Source organism: Canis lupus, chromosome 15 (genome assembly GCF_011100685.1).
Source record: "Canis lupus familiaris isolate Mischka breed German Shepherd chromosome 15, alternate assembly UU_Cfam_GSD_1.0, whole genome shotgun sequence".
Classification (NCBI taxonomy): domain Eukaryota; kingdom Metazoa; phylum Chordata; class Mammalia; order Carnivora; family Canidae; genus Canis; species Canis lupus.
Window position 1 is genome coordinate 713,598 of NC_049236.1, and position 21,934 is coordinate 735,531.

The window sequence follows — 21,934 nt, forward strand, 5'->3', positions numbered from 1 at the left end:
CAACTAGATTTAAGTTAAGTGCCCTATGGCCAAGGCTAAGGACACACAAACTAAAACAAGACAAAAATATACACAAAAACAATTATTTAAGACCTTTATTAACGGGTGCTTGCCGTTTGTTGACTTTTTTGAAAAAATCAAGTTGTAAACTTTTATTACAAATTAAAAATGAGGTTCTTAAAAATCTCAACTTGACCAGATATGAAACAATTTAAAAACCTTTAAAGGTGTATTGAGAAAAACCAGGCTTTTTTTTTTTTTTTTAAAAAACACGTTTATCATTACCAAAAAGAGACGTCTTTAGGTAAAAATAATAAAAACCCCATGCTGCATAGATAATGCAGATAGTTCTATTTATCTGGTCAATGGGCAAAAAGCAAGCACTTAAGGTCTTCAGCTCCAATCTTTTGTTCATTTCTTATTGCTGGAATTTCATCTTCATTTCTTCATGTTGGATGACTAAACTGTAAAAAAAAAAAAAAAAAAAAAAAAAAAAAAGAATTAAGCTTATCTTGCACAATGGACTACAATGTTCTTTTAGTATAACCCCAAATTGCTCCAGATCACATCAGTTAAGTAGGGAAGAAGGCATTAACAAACCTATATGTTTATCCCAAGACACAGATTACGAACAGGGGCAGACACAATGCTCTGCAACAAGAATGGCTATTTACAGGTTCTGGATGACCTTCTGTCACCCGGAAAATAGGAGGAAATAAACCAAAAGTATCACTGGCTGGAAATGACAATTTCTGAGCCAAAGACAAAATTATATGCCTCTCAGTATCAGGTAAAAAGCTGGAATTCCTTAACTGTAGAACTGATATAATATCAAAGCTGCCACTTTCCCCAAAGAGATTATAGGGCTCATCACCATGCAGGTTATTAATGCTAGTGAACTATCCCACCTTTGTTTGAAAATACAATGTAATCATCATACTTCTTAGGATGAAGTTATAGTGAGACTCTCAGCCTACTGGTGAAATCACAGAATTCATTCAGAACAGTTGACAAAAGGCCCTAATATTCAAGAAATATTTAGATAAGCCTTCAGCTGTCACAACTGAGGTGTCTGAGAGGCCAAGTATGCCCTGATAATTGCCATTACCCAAAGAGGATATTCAAGTAACCTGAAGAGGACTGTGGGTAAAAGACATCCTCAAGTTTACAATGGCTCATCTTACCTGACGACCTGGGATTTTCTCTTACATGAATGGCCACCACTCTGCTCAGAAGGCAGAAGGCCACCTAAGCCTACTTACCCGGATGATGGTAGAGATGGTAAGCCGGCATTTACTCAGCCCCGCCCTGCTCAGCCTCGGGAGCGGACGAATTCTCAGCTGGTGGATCGGCTGCTTTTGTCTCTTTGCCATCTTGTGGTTTAGGGTTTTCTGGGCGTCTGCGTCGGTAATTGAAGTTGCGGCGGTACCGACGTTGAGGTGGCTGCTGACCTTGGGTCTCATCTCCTTGATTTTCCTTATCTTCCTCATTTCCATCCTCTCTAGGCTGTCTTTGGCGAGGAGGACCCCTGGAATGAACATTGTGCAAAAACTTTTAATGAAAAACCTTCATTCTTTAACCAACCCACCAGTGTTATCACTTGGGTCAGTCAACTAAACTCTGTATCTAGCCTGCTTATCAAAAACAAATGCAAACTTTGTTCCTATTTCACAGACTGAACATGAGTGTGCAAGGATTTGTAGGTGTCAATTGAGAGATGTGCATTTAAAATTAGTTTTAATGGACTAACTTAACCTATTACAAAGTTAATCATGAAACCACTAGCAGTGGCATAACCAGGGTTGGGAAGAAGTGCTACTGATCCTTCATGGATAGAGAAGCACATGCTGAAAAGGCAGGGCATCAAAAATAAAAGAGGCGCTCTCTGTACATAATCAAAATACACAGCAATCATTAATCATTAAGGACATGCAAATCCAAACGAGTCTGCCTCATACCCACACCAGGATGGCCATAATCAAAAGATCAGAAAACCACCAGTGTTGGTGAGGATATGGAGAAGAAACTAGAATCCTCACACACTGCTGGTGTAAATATAACAGTGCAGGAGCTTTAGAAAACACCCCAGCAATTCCTCAAAATGTTAAAGAGTTACTATGTGACCCAGCAATTCCACTCAAAGAGTTCTGTACCTGAGAAAATATCCATTTTATGATAACCAGTAACAAAAATGTAACAATCCAAGTGCCTATCAGCTGACTAACGAAACAAAATAAGACATCCGTGCAGTGGACCCAGATTTACCCATGAAAAGGTAGAATGGTGGTAGCCAGGGGGTGGGGTAGAGGGAAATGAGGGACTATTAATTAATGGACACAAGAGCCTTTTTTTTTTTTTTTTTGGCTGAGGGTGGAAGGGAGTAGTGAAAAAGTCTGGAATTAGATAGTGGTCATTACCATTGGCTTCTAAGTCAATTTTCCCCTTTTCTTTCTAAAACTCTGAGCTTTTCAAATCTTATGTTAGGCTAGGTTCCATATACTATCCTTTGCCTGTTGTAGTTATCCTGACAGACTCAAATAACTTGAGCATTTTAAGTTCTTTACCTCCTATCCAGTTGTTTATTCTGAGTTCTCCCAGTTTTAAGCATTCTACTCTCCAAACACTCCTTTTCCTATTCTTGTAGTTTAATTCATTCTTGTTTTCCCATTCTTTTATTTCCACTGGGACTTATAATCCAGTGATTTTATCACTTACTCTAGCTCCCATTCTTTAATATTTTTCTCCCTTCTTACCCAAGAATGTAAAGCCCACCATTAAATTATGACCAATCCCAATCCCAGAATCTTCATCAGAATTGACAAATGCTAGACAAATTCAACTCTGCTCAATCTAAGCCTGCTGCTCAAAAATGGCTGGGAAAGACAATCACATTGGGTGGACCCAACTTTAGATTTGTGATCATTTTTCTATCCTTTGATTCCTAGAGCTCATTCCACATCTTTGTCCCAAATTCCCCCCACTTCTTACCTCTCCCTCTCCTTTTGACTTGACTAGCAGCACACCAGTGCCCACACACTCTGGCTTCTTACACACAAAAGGGTCCAACCCTCACTTTTGCACAAAATCCTATCCTATCTGGAGATAATTCTAACAGTCGCCTTCTGCCAACTGTCTTCTACTGCCATTTTTCAGCCTACAAATACACCCTCTATTTCTTAACACCACTCCTCCTCTCATCGCCATTCATTGGTCTCCTTTTCAGTGAAAACTGCTACACTTAGTGACAGATCTTTCAATATGCTCTGGAACCTAATTAGGATATTACCCCATTCTTTATATCTAGCAGTGTCAACTTGTCTATCCATTCAAATGAGACTCCTACATCTAACTTAAAAGGCAAACAGCAAAACTGAAGCACTCATCAACAAAAACTCACGTGCAATTTTTAAAGACACTAATGAAGCAAGGCAAAAAATTTAAGCATCTTTATAGGATTAGGATAACAAAAAAGTAAACCAAGTTTTCTGCCATTGGTACCCATGAATGTAAAGAACAGACTGCCATGAGAGCCTATTTTAGCTCAATTTTAAATGCACTGGTCACTGTAAAAAATGATACTGTGGTATTATACGCAGTATTTCAACAAGGTAATCTAGGTCTAGATTAAAAGCTAGTTTAAACAATAGTTCAGCTCACGATCAACAAAGTTCATCTGTCAGCATCAATAATCTTCCCCACTCAACAGGGAAAACCCCATTGATCCCCAACATCCAGCAATGGGTGGAGATTTTAATGAATCAGCTAGAACTGCAGGCCATTTTCATGAAATAGAAACTCAGAGGACACAACACACATCTATGGAAACAAGAATTACAGACACTGGCTACTGCAAAACCCTCAACGCATATATACTGGTGTAGATAGTGCAATCTCAACTGAGTTCCAAATTTCTGAAACTTCAGTGCTGTGCTTTCCTTGCAAACATGGGTGTATGGGTATCCAGAAACCTCTCTTAGAGTCACAGTGTATTTTGAAGACTTCTGTATTGTATTTTGGATACTTTTACAGTAAAGAATGGGTTTCTTAAAACTTAAATTGCGAAGTGATTAATGGAAAATTAGGCCTTGGTGTCGGGGGTGACACCATAAATTCTTCATATATGGTAAGGTACAGTTTTCATACTCCCTTAATGCTTTAAAGGCAATGCTTATCTTTACCTTTCTCCCTCCCAATGAAGCAGGTCTTAAACATATAACACAGGTTGAACTATTCTCTCACCTGTTCAAGGACAGAAAAAACTGAAATTCCATACCCTCATTTGGGGGAGGGAGAGAACCCACAACCGTATAAAGTAGACCTCATTTACACAAGCTGTTTTTAACCAGTGCCAGCAAAGAACACATTCTCAAAGATAACTGACTTCAGGTTCACTTCTTAGGTATCTGATGAAAGAAAACGTTAAGCGTTAACAAATAAAATGACTCAAAAAGTCTGCAGGAGAAGCAGGTTGCTGCTGAGTCCTAACATATGCTTGAGAAATTTAATACAAACCATACCTACGGAATCGTGGTCTATAACCTCGATACATATTCTGTCTCACTGGTCTACCTTGTTCTCCTGCACCCTGGTTGTCAGCACCCTGAAAAGACAAGTTGACTCAATCAGTAATAGAGTAAAAAACCCAAACAAATCCAAAGTTTGCATACAGGAGTTAAAAAAAAAAAAAATGCTCCCCATGAGACTAATCACTCCAATATAGGGGAAGACATCCATAAAATGCAGTTCTATTTAAAGTTATTGCATGCTGTTGATGCTTTTCTTTTTGGTGAAAACTTACTTCCATCACTTCTCCCTGCACAGGAGGGTTGGAATACTGTGGTCGACGCCCGTAGGGTCTCCGCATGTAGTAAGGTGGGAACCGTCGCCTGCGGTAGGGCCGGCGCTGTTGGGCCTGGCCTTCGGGAGCACTTTCCGATCCCTCGTTCTTTTCCCCACTCTCACTATTCTGGTAATTCTGCTGGTAATTGCGTGGAGGACCCCTGCGACGTGGATAGCGTCTATAATGGTTACGGTCTGCTGCATATTTACTGCCTTGCACTGGAACTCCACCAGGGCCTGTAACATTTGCTGCCTCCGCACCCTACAAAAGCCATCATATGTTGACAGTGACAACAGAATTAAGTACACTTTACAAAATTTACACAAAGCAAATAACAAAGGGTCTATGTGGCCAGGGGTGCATAGAAATGATTAAATATCAGTTCCTCACTGTTCCGAAGAGATTGCCCTCTAACTGCAGCCAGCACATTAGGCTTGATGCACCTGTGTTCATGTGATCACCTGACCCATCCATCCACATTAGAGCCACCATCCTAACGGATAGAGATCTCCAAAACATTTCGATACTGAAGTCAAACCTTTACACAAAAAGCATCCTCACCTTTTCTCCTTCAACAACATCAAACTCCACAGTCTCTCCATCTCCTACACTGCGAAGGTACTTCCTGGGGTTATTCTTCTTTATGGCAGTCTAGTAATATCACATTCCAAAAATAGATTAACAGGGGAGAATAATGTGCTTTTTCATTCAAAATGTACCAGAGTCAATATTATTTTAGATTGGATATACACTTAAAATTAACTTTATGTAAGACCAAACCGTCAATAAATTTAGGAAAACAGGGACCAATGCTACCCCCAACCTCAACCAAAATACTCTAATCTTACAAGGCCCCAACATTTTACCACTATTTTCCCGAACTAAAGTATTTAACACTCGACACAACAATTATTTTTTTTAAAATGCCTTTTGCAAAAGCATCATGTGTAGCTTTAAACAAAATGAGGATATCCATCTATCCCCAAAGACTGCACTTAATAGTAGAAGCTAGCCCCACACAGGGCCAGTTTAGATGACAGGCGAGTTTAGTTTTGCATGCTTCAAAGTTGACAAAACCAACTTTGTCCCTGTGTTAACCATATCAAACTCAATTACAAATGTCAACCAAAATCCCTTCCACCTGGTCTGTGATAGTACTTCAATGGAAATGCAAATGCAATTCACATGTATTGACTATGCGCCACTCTTTATCAGACCACATGGGATAATAGGTTATTACCACCTCCAAATACAATAAATCTCACATTGTTACTTGTTCTCTAGATTGCTACAACAAAGTAAAAGGGGAAGAATAACACCTCACTTTTGAGTTGAGTAGAATACAATAAAGTTCTTTCATGTGTTAGTCAACCTCATGACAAATGAGGTGAGGTATTATTACTCCTTTTTTACAAATAAACAGGCTTTTAAAAGTTAGGTGACTTGCCCAAGGTCACACAGCTAAGTGGCACAGTATGGACTTTTCTAAATCCAGATCTTGGGACTCCAAATCCCATGTTCTAATACATCACAGCGGTATCCATTACAGGGTCACTCATGCATTTCCATTCCATAGGAGACAGGACAATCAACAAAGCTGAAGCCAATTAAGCTAAGTTGCCCAGAACTGCAATATCCTTGATACACTAAGACCTGAGCATCCAAAGTCTCAAGAAACCACTAAATGTTGAACCACTTCCAAAATAAAGAGGAAAGCATATTGGTGACACCTGTGGGTCAGTACCATGTGGGTGACATGCATTCAGCCAAATAATTGATCTCATCTGTCATCTAAACTGTCACAGCTTTCATACCTTCCATATATAGCCAACTCTCAATTACCTGCAGTCATAGGGGATAGCAGAAGTACAGAGAATTTTAATCTCAAAACTTCTTTCAGTCAGCATCTTCAAAACACCCTATATGTGCCCCAACCATTTAGTGTTGCTGACAAGGAAGACCGACCAGCCTTGCGGTCTCTTGTTCCTCAATGTGCATATTCCTTGAACATGCCAAAGTAAGGAACACAAAGGAGTTGGCATTCCATTTTATAAAACATTTGTTTTAAAAATAACACTGAGCAGCCCTATACTTATGCTTAAGATTTAATTTTAAAGGTTCACTTTTTTTTTTTTTTTAAAGCAATCTATACACCTGACGTAGGGCTCAAAACCATGATTCTGAGATCAAAAGTCTCATGCTTTTTTGACTGAGCCAGCCAGGTGTCCTTATGTTTAGAATTCTAATGTTTCCATACTTTATATATTTGACCCTATGATTATCTGATAAGGTTTTGGACATTACTAGAGATTGATCTGGCTCCCTTGATTGCTGCTGACACCTCAGGGACAAAAGCACCAACCTCATATAGCCCTTCCTAAGAGAAGTATGCTGCCATCAAGCTCACACCTGCCTGAGTAACAGTGCGAGTGTGAAACCTGTCTTTTGTTGTCTAGATAAAAAGTACAAAAAAGTGGTTAAGAAGCTCTTAGGGTGATTTTCAATGCAAGATAATATTTCAACAGTCTCGGTAAAAAAAAAAAAAAAAAAAAATGCAGTGCACACACATACACAACTGTGTACGTACTTCCTACCCACTGCAAACCTGTTGAGGATCATGAAGTCCAATAGAGCCCATGAGATACCTAAGCTTGAGATATTAGTGTTTACTGCAGTAAATGTACTTTAATAAAATTAAGCATTGCTTAATGCTCATTTTTCAAAGTATTTTTCTTAAATGTACTTGTGAAAGCTAAACAAATGGCACCTGATCATCCCATGTTAGTTTTTCCCTCTCTAAACACTGAAGCCAATCCGAAAATTATTTAATGAGTGATTGTCAACTTTGTCACACTGCCTTTTCACTCAACCACAAACTAGTGAGAATTTATAAATTTTCCAAGTCAACTGAAATTCTCAAAGTACTTTAAACAGAAGGACCCAAGCTAACTTTGGTATTCTAGAGTCCACTTCAAATTTATGTTTTTTGTGGCTTAGTTCTATTTCCCCAGGATTATTATGATTTTTTCCTTACCATAGAGGTGAAATCTGACAGTGTTTGAAAAAAACCCTCAAAGTTTGTGTATTTACTGCAATACTAGTCAATGGAGATTTTTTCTTCCTCTGAAATTGGGTTTCAAAATTTAGTGAGTTGAGCACATTTCCTCATTTAAAAAAGCTACAGCTATTAACAAAATACCTATTTGAAACACCTATTTTAATTAAGTAAACCACCAATACAATGTTTCAATGTATACATTCAAGCAGACTCCCACTCTTAGAGTAGGCACTGGAGCTAAACTGGTGTTTGGATAAAATAACCTTTTTGCAGGGAACAGTTGAGAAAACACCCATCCCTTTGTCACAACCCTTAAAACTAGGACTCTAAACATTCACACAAGCACTCACCTGGTGTACAAATACATCTTCCTTGGTGTCATTCCTGCAAGACAGAACCAAGTTGAAAAAGTCAGAAAATGGAACACATTTCATGTTGCCAAAGGTGAAGAATAAGCTTGGTTCTTGGTGCACTTCCCCCTATTTTTCCTATTGTTAGAGACATTCTGGCTGCCAACCAGCCACCAGGAAACTTAAAGCAGAAACATAGTTTTTGATTTTTTTTAAGACTAAGCACTTGCCAACGGCCGTAATCTCACTAACTATAGAAACATTAAAAAGAAAAAAAAATGTCTTAAGTGTGACAAGCCAAAGGCTATTAAGAGGGTTTAAATGACTAGCAACTATCCTCCTTATTCTACCAAACGTTAACAAAACTTCCTAGCATATACCACTTACTAGAGCCTTGTTACACTAATTTCAGATAATATATCTCCTTCCATTATTACCTTTTCTTATTTCTTCCTCACCATTCCCAATTCTCCTTGATTTCATAAAAACCTCTAAAAAAAAAAAAAAAAACCCCTCAAAATGTACAATACCAGGTGAGAGTCCCAATGTTAACTATAGGCTTTGGGCGATGTGGTAAGGATAAAATGTCACTCTGGTGCTGACTGGGGCGGCGGGGGGGAGGTTTGCATGTATGGGCATGGGGTACATGAAAACACTTTCTGCTCAATTTTTTTTGTTAGGAACCTAAAAACCGCTCCTTAAATGGACATGTCAATACCCACATCATTAATGTGGTGACAAGCATTGTACTGGAGAGCTAAGGAGGCACAGATGAATGAGGTAGTTTCCTATTAGTGCATACACCCCTACATTCAGTATCAGACACTATTTTATAGCACAACATTTGGCTTAAACCTTAAAAGAAGTTCACTGGAAAATGAGAACATGTTCCAGAAGTAGACAGAAAGGAAGTCATCAACAGAGGTAAAGCAAATAGCAAATTGAACACAAACAGGGTTCAAACAGACCAGAGCATGAAGCATATGGCAGCAGGGGAGGGTAAAATGAATAGGGGCTAAATGATTATGTAGGTAGAAGAGACACCAAAGGCTTCTGAGTAGACAAGTATGGCATGATAACATCATCGAATGTTAAAAATTTTGTGGATATTAGGGAAATTTCAAATACAAGAGGAGCCTAGTTAGTTCTAAAAACTACTCTAGAAACCCAGACCAGGACTGATGGAAGCCTAGGCTAGGGGGCATTTGTGAGGGAATATTTGAGGATCTCTTTTTTGAGGTAAAAATGGGGAAAACTTTATGGGTACATGGATTTTGGAAGTGAGGGGAAAAATATGATGAGCTTATTTTAGCTAGGACAGTGGGGTTAAGATGATACTATAAGCAAAAACTTACAGGAGAAACATTTCCAGACCTTTAATGACCTCCCCCACCTTCTTCATTTTGTCCAGTAGTCAGAGAATGGGCTCAATAACTAATATTTAATGACAAAAGGACCAAAGTTGCAATGAACTAGACTGGCTTACTGACTGTTGGCTCCTTATTGAACTATGCATCAAAGAATCCATATAGCTTGGATTATTGTAAAATGAGGACATATATGGTAACAGAACTTTAAATCTTTAAAAGAAAAATCTACACACACCTAGAATACTGCAAAAGCTATTCAAAACAAGTGATTAAAAACGGACCTTTACAAGCTAGTTAAGTACTGGAAAACTTGGGGATCCCTGGGTGGCGCAGCGGTTTGGCACCTGCCTTTGGCCCAGGGCACGATCCTGGAGACCCGGGGATCGAATCCCACATCAGGCTCCCGGTGCATGGAGCTTGCTTCTCCCTCTGCCTATGTCTCTGCCTCTCTCTCTCTGTGACTATCATAAATAAATAAATAATTAAATAAATAAATAAATAAATAAATAAATAAATAAATAGTACTGGAAAACTTAAGGAATTAATGGTTGCCATAAGGCCCATCTATCAAGCCCACAGGCTTCCCACAAAGTTCCACAGCCATCAATCTTAAGTTCTCACTTCTAACACTGGGATTGAATTTCAAACCCTTAAGGATCCAAGGAGAAATGCAACAAAAATCTGGTAAATAGAGAAGGAAAGCTGGGCAAAGTCTAGAACAGGAACTCTCAACAGAGGCAGTGCTGATCACAATAGGCCATTTAAAACTGTTCCAAAGATGGGCACTATTTGCCATTATCGGGGTGAGGAGGAGGTCAGGCTTGCTGGAGGACTAGGTAAAGAATTATAAGTACATTTATTATAACTTGAGTTTTGAATCTGGTATTTTAGTTTTAATATCCATTAAATTTACTAAAAATGGGACTTCCATATAGAGAAAAGTTCATTTACTGATAATGCCACTTGTGTATCTAGGTAGCCAATACATCATTTTATCAGTTGGTATCTGTGATGCCACTGACTATTCAACATGTCTTCTGATATAGTTGCAGGTAGCTACTGTACATACAATACACTACACACTACACTAAAAAGAAATACAAGTAGCTATCTACAAAAATTTTTACTTCAAGATCAGGGCAGCCCAGGTGGCTCAGCGGTTTAACGCCGCCTTCAGCCCAGGGCGTGATCCTGGAGACCTGGGATCGAGTCTCACGTCTGGCTCTCTGTGTGGAGCCCACTTCTCCTTCTGCCTGTGTCTCCGCCTCTCTCTCTCCTGTGTTTCTCATAAAGAAAAAAATAAACAGCCAAAAAAATTTTTTTTAAACTTCAAGATCATAAAAGGAATTAGAATATTTAGCAACTACTTATCTAGTACTTAGAACTATCTTCTTAAAAGTCCAAGGTAGGAATACACCTAAACATCCCATGAAAGACAGCTTAAGGAGAGGTTTTGTAGGTACAAAGGTATGTGGGAACCAATACAGGCTCATTAATGATGTGCCAGACAACAGCGCTCATGTACTTGGTGAACAAACCAGCCTACTAGGGAATTACCATAGCCAAAGTATACCTGGAATTTAAGAAATGTGACAGCTCAAAAAAACGCAGTTTTAACCAAAATAGAACAACACTACAGTTTAGATTAATTAAATCGATCTAATAGTTACAACTTAAGTGACTATGCAGAAATTCAAGGTACTGCTAAAAGAAAACCCAATTTTTAGTCCTCATCCCACTATTAACAGCTGTGCAACCTTGGAAAGCAGTCTCCTCCTCACTGGATCTCCTCCTTCATCTGCAAAATGGGAAAAATTAGATAGGACAGACAGCTTACCTTACTGAGGATTTCAGTTCCAGATATTGTTCCAATGCTTTAACTATACGTACCATTCAATCCTCAATCCTGAGGTAGACACTATCATTAATCCCTCATTCTACAAATTAGGAAATGAAGTATGGGTTCATCTGCTCAGTGGTAGAATTGGACTCCATAGACTGATCTTAAGCATGTTGACCAATTTGGAAATCATTACATTTTTAGCTCTAGAAGCAGCCTACAGTAATATGGTCTCTCCATTTTCTGGGAGGACAACAAATAAGTATCCCTACATCCTCACCTGCATTACACAGCTATTCCAAGTAATTAGATCAAAGTTCTGCTAGGTATCTCCTCCCCCCTTGTAAAAACTATTTTGGGCTCACAAGCCATACAAATAACAGCTGTTGAGTGGTAGTTTGTTGACCCATTATTATTATTAATGCAGTAAGAAGAACAGAGACATCCCTAGTACTGAACCATACCTTTTGTGGTATAAGCTGAGAACCAAGAGGCATACTTCTAACTTTACCATACTTGACTGAGGGTAGAAAATTATGGACTGGGCAGACCAATATACTAGTAAGCTACCTAGCTAGGGGTGCCTGGGTGACAGTTATGTGTCCAACTCTTCGATTCAGCTCAGGTTGTAATCTCAGTCCTGCATTGGACTCTGCTCAGCAGGGAGTCTGCTTAGGACTCTCCTCACTCCCTGTGTCCCTCCCCCAACCCATAAAATAAAGCTTTAAAAAAGCAGCAAGCTAGCTAGGCGCTGTGCTAATAAGCACCAGTAATAAAAAGAAATGGTCTATCCTCAAGGATTTTTATTACAGTATGTTTTCCACATATTACGAGTCCTACCAATCAGAGAGGAGGAAGAGGAAAAGAGCCTGGAAGTATACATACAGCAGTGGTTTAGTGCTCCTTAGGAGAACCACTGGAGCCAAGGTAAGAATTCTGGCTGCTATCCCCATTACTAACTACATGATCTGAGGCGAGTTGCCTTATTTGGACAGTGGGGATGAAACAATACTTACCTGAAGACCACACTATCATCAAACCAAAGCCCATCTATACATACTGCTGCCAGAGACATTTTACTGGCAGCTCACTGCCTAGTACTGTGGTCCAAAAGAAATAAAATGCAAGCTTGATACATGTTTGTCCAACTAAGTTCACTTTACATCATTTCACTTTCTTGAAAGGTTTCATGGGAATGCGCTACTTTTGGATTGCAAGGGGAAATCTGTATCTACATTTATTTTTTAGTAGCCACAATAAAAAAAGTAAAAGCAGGTTAAATTAGTTTCACCATTTAAACATGTACAATCAGTATAAAACACTAAAGTATTTTACACTTCTTTTTTCATACTAAGCCTTCATAATCTGCTCTATTTTTTTACACTTCTGAAAAGTAGGTTCACAAACGCAAGCTGTTCATGAGAAAGTGGTTCAAAACAAACACTAAATTGGGTATCAGTCTTAAAATTCAAATTAAAAATTACATTTCTCAGATGCAATAACCACAAGTCTAATGACAGCACAGGACCACAATATTCCAACCGTATCACTCCATACAGCAGTCTTCCTGCTCTGAACCCAAGTGTACGCTTTCTGCTGTATTCTTCTACTCCACCTCTGGCTGGATAAGGGCCTTATTTACACTGAAAAGTTTTCATAAAAATTCCACCTCTCAGGTTCTCACCAAACCAGTAGTACTGTCCTTATTCACCAAATAAGTATGGATTTCAAGGAAAAAAGAATCCGCAAGAGGCTCAAGGAAAAAAGGGGTTACCGTTTTTAAGTTTGGAAAATGCTAAAGAAAAAAAGAAATCCCGCTGGGATTTAAAAAGTCTCTTAGGGATCCCTGGGTGGCGCAGCGGTTTGGCGCCTGCCTTTGGCCCAGGGCGTGATCCTGGAGACCCGGGATCGAATCCCACATCAGGCTCCCGGTGCATGGAGCCTGCTTCTCCCTCTGCCTCTCTCTCTCTGACTATCATAAAAAATAAATAAATAAAATATTTAAAAAAATAAAAATAAAATAAAAAGTCTCTTAAAAGTTCCTAATGTAGCACAATTGAAGGTAAAAAACATGTAGCCAGCACTAAACTCACTCCTACACTACTAAATTTATCCAGAAATTGTCTTAAGATTTTAGTGTCCTGGGGACGCTTGGGTGGCTCAGCAGCTGATGACTCAGGGCATGATCTCGGGGTCGGGGATAGAGTCCCACATCCGGCTCCTGCAGAGAGCCTGCTTCTTCCTCTGCCTGTGTCTCTGCCTCTGTCTCCATCTCATGAATAAATAAATATAATCTTAAAAAAAAAAAAAAAAAAAGATTTTAGCGTCCTAAAGTTTTAGGAAACTTTTGCCAAATCACAGTTGCCTTAAATGAAACCTCACATAAAAGCTCATGTATCCATAACTAAATGCTCTTATCCTATTATCTTGTTGCAAATTACCATACCACGCTCTTAACAGCTTAAATTGCCCAAACACAAATTATTAATCCTACAATCAAAAAAACCCTCTAGGATTTAGCATCTATATATGCTCCATAACCCAAAGCATCCAAGACACCAATTTCCAAGTTCTGTAGATGGTTATAAGATCATAACCCCCCCCCCCCCAAAAAGATCATAAGCCCTACTTATCTTTTTACTTGTTTTCTATTACACCCAACAGGCACATTATTTTCCATCATTCTGCCTCAAGTGAGCTGGATTGTAGAGGTTTCCAAGGGCTAAGACTGAAGGGTGGAAAACTCAGCAAAAACAGCCCCAATACTTGAAAAACAGAAGGCAAATAGCTAGTTCTGTATTCCAGAAGATTTTAAGATGAAAAGGTTTTACCTATCAGTGAGTTGGTGAACTAGGAGGACTTCTGGCCAACTTAAGATCCATGGCTAACACAATCAGAATGTAAATTAATCCTAAAGTGCCTTGTACAGAAGTCTGTACCAAACTGAAGAGCTTCAGTTCTGAAATCCAAACAAAAACACCCTCTACACAAACCTACAACTAGTAACAGGGCTCTTTCAAGACTGCCAAGGATACAGCATGCCTTGGGGACTATTAAGACATCACTTTTATGCCTCCACCCACCCACCCTTCCTTAATAGCACATCACCAAGTCAGTGCCACAGCATTTAGTCAATCATGGTATAGATTATCCATCCATACCTTCTATATTTAGAGAGATCTTACCGTTTGTGATCAAGTTGTCTGATTTTAATAGCCCAAGAGACTTGGCGGCAATCATTCTCTCACAGGTCTACAAATTTTTAAAACTAAGAACCAGGTAGTTAATATTTTAGGCTGTATCTGTCACATATTATTCAAATAACCCTTAAAAATAAAAAAAACCCCATTCTTAGTTTGCAAGTCCTATAAAGACAGAAAAGATTCAGAAGTGAGCTAAGTGTCAAAGGTTCTCTCCTCTAATTCCTCAACTGCATCCCAGCATTAGCTATATTAAGCCAGTTCTTTTAATTTGGAAAAGCCAACCTGCAAACTGGACTGTGGCTGTTACAGTGCTACTGAACCATACAAAAGAGGCAGTGCAAAGAGAAAGATTTTCAAGTCTGGGGAACTAATAAATCAGAACCCAGGAGTTCCAGCGACTGCTAGGTATCACCTAGGAAAAGTCTTTTGATGGCCAAGAATAGCCACCCTAAGATATTACCTCTAACTGTGGATACCAACCAAATTGAAGGGGACTAGGGCCTATTTTCAGGGACAGCGTAATAGCAGCTAGTTCAAACCGTAGCTTTGACACTTACTACGCTTCCTAGGGCAAGTTACTCAACTTCTGTCTCAGAATAATATTGACATCTTTTGAAGCTTGTTTCCACCACTTCCAACGATTTTGAGGATTAAATGGCTTAAGAGTTCACGTAAAGCACTTACAATAATGCCTGGTTTAAGTGCCTGAGAAACATTAGCTACTTTTTAATGTCACCACTGTATGAAGGGAGTCACTCACATCAGTTACATAATATATATACACAGGGAACCCCGAAAACAGAAGACTAAAAACCTGACAGCTACTACTAAGTATTTTTCCTAAAGAAAAGATAGCTAAACCCTTTCTTGCCTTAGTTTATCTCTTCCTAGACCATGGGTAATAAACTCAAATGCATATGCAGAGACCAGGCAGGGAAGGGAAGTCAACATGAGAAACTTAAGCCTGACCTATTATGGTAAATAAGGAGAATGCCCCAGTTAAAAGCGGTAATAATACGCATACCCAGCTGATCTATTTACATGGGATTTCTGACCCCAAAGCCAAAATTCAGTTTGTAAAATATTTTTTTTATTCATGAGACACAAGCAGAGGGAGAAGCAGGCTCCCCTTATGGGGAGCCTGATGTGGGACCTGATCCTGGGATCCTGCCGTGAACCAAAGGCAGATGCTCTACTGCTGAGCCACCCATGTGTCCCTAAAACTCAGATCTTAAAAAAAAAAAGTTGGTAACCTGAGTATTTTGGAGATTATGTCCCCAATTTTAAGTATCATTAATTAATCCCAATTCTTTTTAAGACACCGTGTAGTCCAAACAAAACATATGGGGGTAGATTCAGCTAATAGGTCACCACTTTATGTCCTCTGCCTTACTGGATTCTCTGTGCTCCAAATTCCTTGCCTACCCCAAAACCCTAGAATGATTGATCAAGCACTTTTAAGTACTATGGAGAACACACAAGTACTCCTATTGCGGTCACTATGAAATACACATGTCCCAATAAAAAAATTGCTACTGATTCACGCCTTTTCATGGATTTGATGAGCATGGATTAATCCTCAACAGCTGGAAGCAAAAGACAAAATTAGGTTTCCAGATTTAAAAAGCAGAGAATCAAACCCTGAAACCACCAACCCCTGTGGCATACTTCTAATGACATCTTCAATAATTTTGAATGAAGCTTTTCATAACAAAATGAAAAGAAATGGGAGGGGGTATTAAATAAACCCCTCCCGTCACGTAACCCAATTACTGTTTAAGGCACAGCACATGAAGGACTAACCATGAATTTCTCAGGATTTCTAGATTCTGCAGCCTAACAAAAAGCAGCAAAAATGCTTGCCGTGTTAAAGCTCTATGCTCTTATTCAGCACCTTTAATACTAGAAAACCATCTGAAGAAAACACTTTAAAAAATAATTGAGGGATCCCTGGGTGGCGCAGCGGTTTAGCGCCGGCCTTTGGCTCAGGGCGCCATCCTGGAGACCCGGGATCGAATCCCACATCGGGCTCCCAGTGCATGGAGCCTGCTTCTCCCTCTGCCTGTGTCTCTGCCTCTCTCTCTCTCTGTGTGACTATCATAAATTAAAAAAAAAAAAAAATTGATAAGGCTGTTACATATTGTTAATTTAAATCAAAAAGTTTACACAGAAATTATCTTTTAATTAAAAAAAATCTTAAGAACCAGTAGGTAATTCACAGAATGCCACGGTTAAAATTATAGCCACAGCACTCATCTCAAACACTATTCTCTCCTTTATACAGAAGCAGCACAGTGTCTGCCTCTCCCCAACTCCCACCGAAAGCCCAGTGTCTTACATACCCAACCAACTTGCAAACTACCATACTAAGTTTAAGACCTACATTTTTCCTTAATCAAGGCAAACATCTCCAGGACTTAAATGCAGTCAACATTTTTAGTGACTTGAAAGCCTTCGAATCAGTGAAATAACTGGTTTGGAAACACAAAGCATTTAAATCAGTTAACTTGACAAAATAGTTGAAGTTAGGACAGTCCACACAAAGGATCATCGAAAGTCAATTTACATTTAACTTGCCCTGGAGAACTACCAATTGGGTTGACTCCAAGTTAGAAAACAGATATTCAAGGAATGGCAGCTCATAAAAAAACCTGAGTATGCAAATAAAGTATTCTTTTATCTTGGATTATCAATTGTTCACTTCAAAAATCATAACCTATGTCCAATTAACAAGATACAGCAAAACATAAAGCACGTGGTAAAATTTCTAAAGCGCAAACTACAATCTAGCCACAGAAAAGGCTGCAAATATACAGTCCCATTCTAATGTGTACACCAGCGTAACACTGGGTAGAGGATTAAGGGCAGTGTTTTCAAGGTATGGCCCACAAAACATAATCGCCTGGAATTTTTTTTTTTTTTTTTCGCCTGGAATTTTTGTTAAAAATGTACACTAGACCCAATGAATCCAGGCTAGGAAGGAACTCAGGAATCTGCATTTTTAAACAACCTCCCAAGACAAGCCTACGTTAATTTAAAAACTATTGGTTTAGGGGTTAGGCCAGTAAGGAGAATCAGACAATTAAGAAGGAAATCCTAAATATTCAGAGATCAACTAAGAAGTGGCCAAATACAAGCACCCCCTCCCTTCCTTCATCGCTAGTAATCTATTGTCAAAAAACTGATTTAAAAAATGTAGCCTTGGCCTGTCACAAAAGCAGTGTATGAACAGATGGAAAATTCCTAAAGATTCTGGAAGAAACAAAATGTTTCTCCACACTACAGACGTGGAAAACAGACCATCAAATAAATGCTTACGATCTATTTTGTCTTGAACACTTCCGCGGTACTTTACGGTTGAGGAATGAAAGGTTTTTCATCAGCCAATTAGGTCTTGAAGCTTGCTCTTGCCCACTTGGTTTCTAGCAGTAGTGCCCATTTCACAAGCATTCAGCATTATTTCTTACTCGCAGGTGTTCTCTCCAACACCTGGCCGCTTAGTGCCTCCTGGAGTAGGAAGGTAAGAGACGGCTGCGCTGACAGGCGCCTACCTGGGAGGCCAACGAGCTAGGAGCACACGGTGCTCTGGCCCATCTGCAGCCGCACCAGTAGCCCGGCTTGGCAGCCATCTTGAAAATGATGCCCGGCTCGCAAGGGAGACCACGGAGAGTACAGTGCGTGCCCGCACGTTAGCAGCGCGGCTGCTACAACCATTCTAGACTCGTCCTAAGGACGGGGCTGAAAGAGTAGGGGAGAGAACAACTGAGAACGGGAGAAGGGCGATTTCTTCCAGATGCGACTGCAGGAACAAATAAAAACTGTTGCAGTCCTCACGTGAAACTGATCCGAAGCCTTCACAACAGCACAGATTGAAACGTTAAACAAAGGCGATATAAACCTTAACAGTCCAGATGACAGCACCTCACCTCCTCGCACTGTCAGTCTTGTTACCTCCAAAGGCTAACGCGTCGGAAATAGCCCCTACGCACTAACGGGGGGGGGGAGGGGGGGGTCACAGCACGTTTCCCACCACCAATTTCAATGCCGCATACGAGGGTGGCCAGGGTGAGAAACGCGCCCACGAGGAGGAGACTAAATCTCCGGTTGCTGTTTGCCCCGTTAGGAGTTGCCTCCCTCGCTGCGCTTGCCCTTTAAATGGCCCTGCACCTAACAAGCCTCGCAAACGGACTTCCGAGGAGTATTCAGCTGCAAAACAAAGAGCGTGTCCAGATCCCTAACCCCGCAGCCTTCAAGGAAAAACCACCTCGCGCCACCGCGGAGCAAGCAGGCTACACACGCTTCCACCCTTCCGAGTCCGCAGCGCCTACCCACCGAGCAGAGCATGCAAGAGGCAGGACGGAGGCTACGGCGGCGGTCATCTCACCTGTTGATGAAACCATATCCGTTTCTTACATTGAACCATTTTACTGTTCCCAAAACCTTCGTTGCTGGAGGGGAGGGGGGAAAAACACAGAAACAAAAAACCCACGATTACCAGACGTCCTTTCTTGAAAGCCGCCACGCTCGGGCGCCCCGGCCCCGCACGCGCTGCGCCGCGGCCCGAGGCCACCTGACAGCCTTTCTCCTCCCGGGCCGCGCGCGGGCCCCGCGCACACGTGGGTGGGCGGGCGGGCGGGCGGGCCCGGGGCGGCGGGGGCCGGGGCCGGGGCCGGGGCGGGCGGGCGCGGCTGCGGGGCGGGGAGCACGTGAGGGAAGGGGAAGCGCCCGGCCCACTCGGGCCTGCGTAGGCGGCGCGCCGCGCCCTCCGGGCACACGCGGAAGGGAGCGGGCGGGGGGGGCGGGCGGAACAACGGCGTGCGGGCCCGAGCGCACGCGGCCGCCGGGGAGGGGAGGGACCCCGCCGCACACGCGGTCGGCGGCGCGCGGCCGCCCGGGGGGAGGGGCGCGCGGCCGCGGGGTCCGCAGGGGGCGCGGGAGGCGGCGGGCGCGCGCGCAGGCCGGGCACGCGGACCGGGGCGGGCCGGCGTCCGCGAGGGCGCGAGTGGCGGCGGCGGCGGCGGCGGCGTGGGGGAGGGGGAGGGGCGGCCGCGCGCCGCCGAGTGGGTCCCCGCCGGCCGCGCGCCCCCGCCGGCTCGCCCCGCTCCGCGTAACGGTTCCGCCGCCGGGCTTCCCTCCGGCCCCACCCCCGGCCCCGTCCGGCCCTCACCGATGACCTTCTTGTCCCCGCCGGCAGGCGCCGCCGATGTGAGGCCGCCCGGGCCGCCGCTCCCTGCGCCGCTGCCCGTGGTGCCGGGCTTGGTGTCGGCGGCGCTGAGGGCGGGGGCGGCGGGGGGGGCGGCGGGCGGCTGCTGGGTCTCGGCCTCGCTGCTCATGGTTGCGGTGATGGTGACTGGGGCCGGCTGCGGCAGCTGCGGCTCCTCCCGGGGTGTGATGGTAACTAGGCCGGCGGCGGCGGTGGGGCTGCTCAGGGCTCTCTGGGGTCCGCTCTCCGCTCCCGCTACCGATCGAACTAGCGAGAATGGCGGGACGGGCGGGATAAGCCCTGCGCTCGGCCCGCCCCGGGCGCCGCTGAGTGGCCAGCCGCGCTGTCAATCTCACCACCTGACCCCAGCCCCTGGCCCCTATTGGCCGGCACTTTATCACTCCTCCGCTCTCATTGGCTCTCAGGCGGCTAATTCGGCTGACCTACAACCGTTCCTGCCTCCGCCGCCGCCATAGAGACCGGAACTAGAATTAGAGTAGAGTCACCACGAGAACCATAGAGTACCCGAGAGGACGGGCAGAGTGAACGTGACTTTCACGAGGCTGCGGCGCGGGCGGGCCCCACGTCCAGGGTTGGGTCCTGCCCGGGGGAAGGGCAGCGGCCAACGCCGGGGCCGGGATTACCTGGCCTGGCCCGGGGGCTCGGAAGGGGAGGCGGCGACACCTTGGCCCGGGGTGGAGGGGAGGCCGCCTCTCCCCCGCCGGTCCCTGGATGTGGTCCTTGTGACCTCGGGCCATCGCTGCGGATACAGCCGTCTTTTCTGCAATGGCCGTGTGCGGTCTGCACAGCGAGGGCTTCGGGGACCGGCCTAAACGGATGCATTCAAAGAGCGTCCGCTTGGGCGGAGCAGTCACCTTGGAGGGACCGTGCCGTCCGTCGGGCCGCCCCCGCTCAGCATATTTAGGGCGGGGGGCGGTGGGGTGCTCCACGGCGACCTGCCTCCTGCACGATCGTACCTCTAAGAACTGTCTCGTTAAGTATGCACGTCTTTCTGTATTGGCCACAAACCAGATTCCACTGCAGCTCACGTTTATTGAGCAAGCTGGCCATTTTCCTTGCATTCTGTCCGTGCAGCAGCCGTGTGAAATGGGGACTACCGTCCTCCTCGTACAAACCATTTCTGAGGCTGCCACCTGATGTAGCCCAAGTCCCCCCCCCCCCCCCCCTTCATTCGTTCTTAATGCTAAGGGTTCTCCTGTGGGCCCTGACGCGCCAGCACGAAACTCCCAAGTCTCTGCCCTAAATTCCGTCTAGGGATGCAGGCAGACGTTTAAACACAGGAATTTCAGTCTTGAGGATGAAGGCAGAAATTTAAACTCCCACAAACACTCTTACAGCTTCGCAAAAGCACAAAGCATTTTGGGAGTGGAGGTGGGAAGAAGGTGGGAGTGCCGACTCCAGGCACGAGGAGGTTTATGCAAAAGCCTGGAGGCAAGACGACGGGGAGGGCCTGGGGGAAATGGAAGGCAAGTAGTCGGGGTAAGGCTAGAATGAAGACCTTGGGTTATAGAGGTAGGCTGGTTCCAATTAGGAACATTTTTATTTGAAATTATCCTAAGGGCAATGGTGAAAAGGGTAATTTTAGAATTTTAAGTAGGGAGTGGCAAGATTTTTAAAAAATGGCTACTGGGTGGAAAAGGGATTGTAGAGGGACAAGATGGAAGGAAGGAGGCAGCAGGCTGGGGCAGGATGATGGAGGCTTGTCCATTCCACCTCCTAAAGATCTCTAAATGCCAAACCAGATCTCTCATTCCTCCTGCCCTGACACTAGTGCAGGCAATCATCTCTTGCTTACAGCAGGAATAGGCAAACTTTCTCAGAGAGCAAACAATTTAGGCTTTGCAGGCCAGATGATTGTGTCTCAACTGCTCAACTTTAGAGCCTGAAAGCAGCCAATCAATAAACAAGTGCACCTGTGTTCCAAAAACCGCAGCGTTGTGGACGCTGAAATTTGAATTTCATATATTTTTTTACATATCACAAAATATTCTTTTGTTTCAACTATTTAGACACTAAAAAAACATTCTTATTCTTAGCTTAGGAGCCACT

At 43.1% G+C, this 21,934-nt stretch overlaps 1 protein-coding gene across 2 annotated transcripts; it reads right to left on the reverse strand.

Annotated features, from left to right (window-relative positions):
• Window positions 1-79: 79 nt before the first annotated feature.
• Window positions 80-20,132, reverse strand: YBX1 (Y-box binding protein 1). 2 transcript variants are annotated; one of them, XM_038557661.1, is made up of 8 exons: window positions 19,829-20,132; window positions 19,046-19,109; window positions 8,249-8,282; window positions 5,402-5,491; window positions 4,799-5,101; window positions 4,518-4,600; window positions 1,263-1,528; window positions 80-464 (listed from the first exon to the last, which is right to left on the reverse strand). In XM_038557661.1, the coding sequence occupies exons 1-7, from the start codon at window positions 19,992-19,994 to the stop codon at window positions 1,294-1,296; spliced, it is 975 nt and encodes a 324-aa protein (XP_038413589.1). In that variant the 5' UTR covers window positions 19,995-20,132; the 3' UTR covers window positions 80-464; window positions 1,263-1,293. The 2 variants fall into 2 exon arrangements, with proteins under 2 accessions (XP_038413589.1, XP_038413590.1); XM_038557662.1 differs by lacking the exon at window positions 5,402-5,491.
• Window positions 20,133-21,934: the final 1,802 nt, after the last annotated feature.

What these genes read in the sequence shown, in the direction of transcription:
- YBX1 (XM_038557661.1), bottom strand. Translation starts at nt 19,994, where the DNA reads ATGAGCAGCGAGGCCGAGACCCAGCAGCCGCCCGCCGCCCCCCCCGCC. An exon ending in ATGTTGTTGAAGGAGAAAAG is followed by an intron (nt 5,102 to 5,401) that starts GTGAGGATGCTT and finishes TGGCTTTTGTAG; the next exon opens with GGTGCGGAGGCAGCAAATGT. An exon ending in TGCAGGGAGAAGTGATGGAA is followed by an intron (nt 4,601 to 4,798) that starts GTAAGTTTTCAC and finishes TTGTCTTTTCAG; the next exon opens with GGTGCTGACAACCAGGGTGC.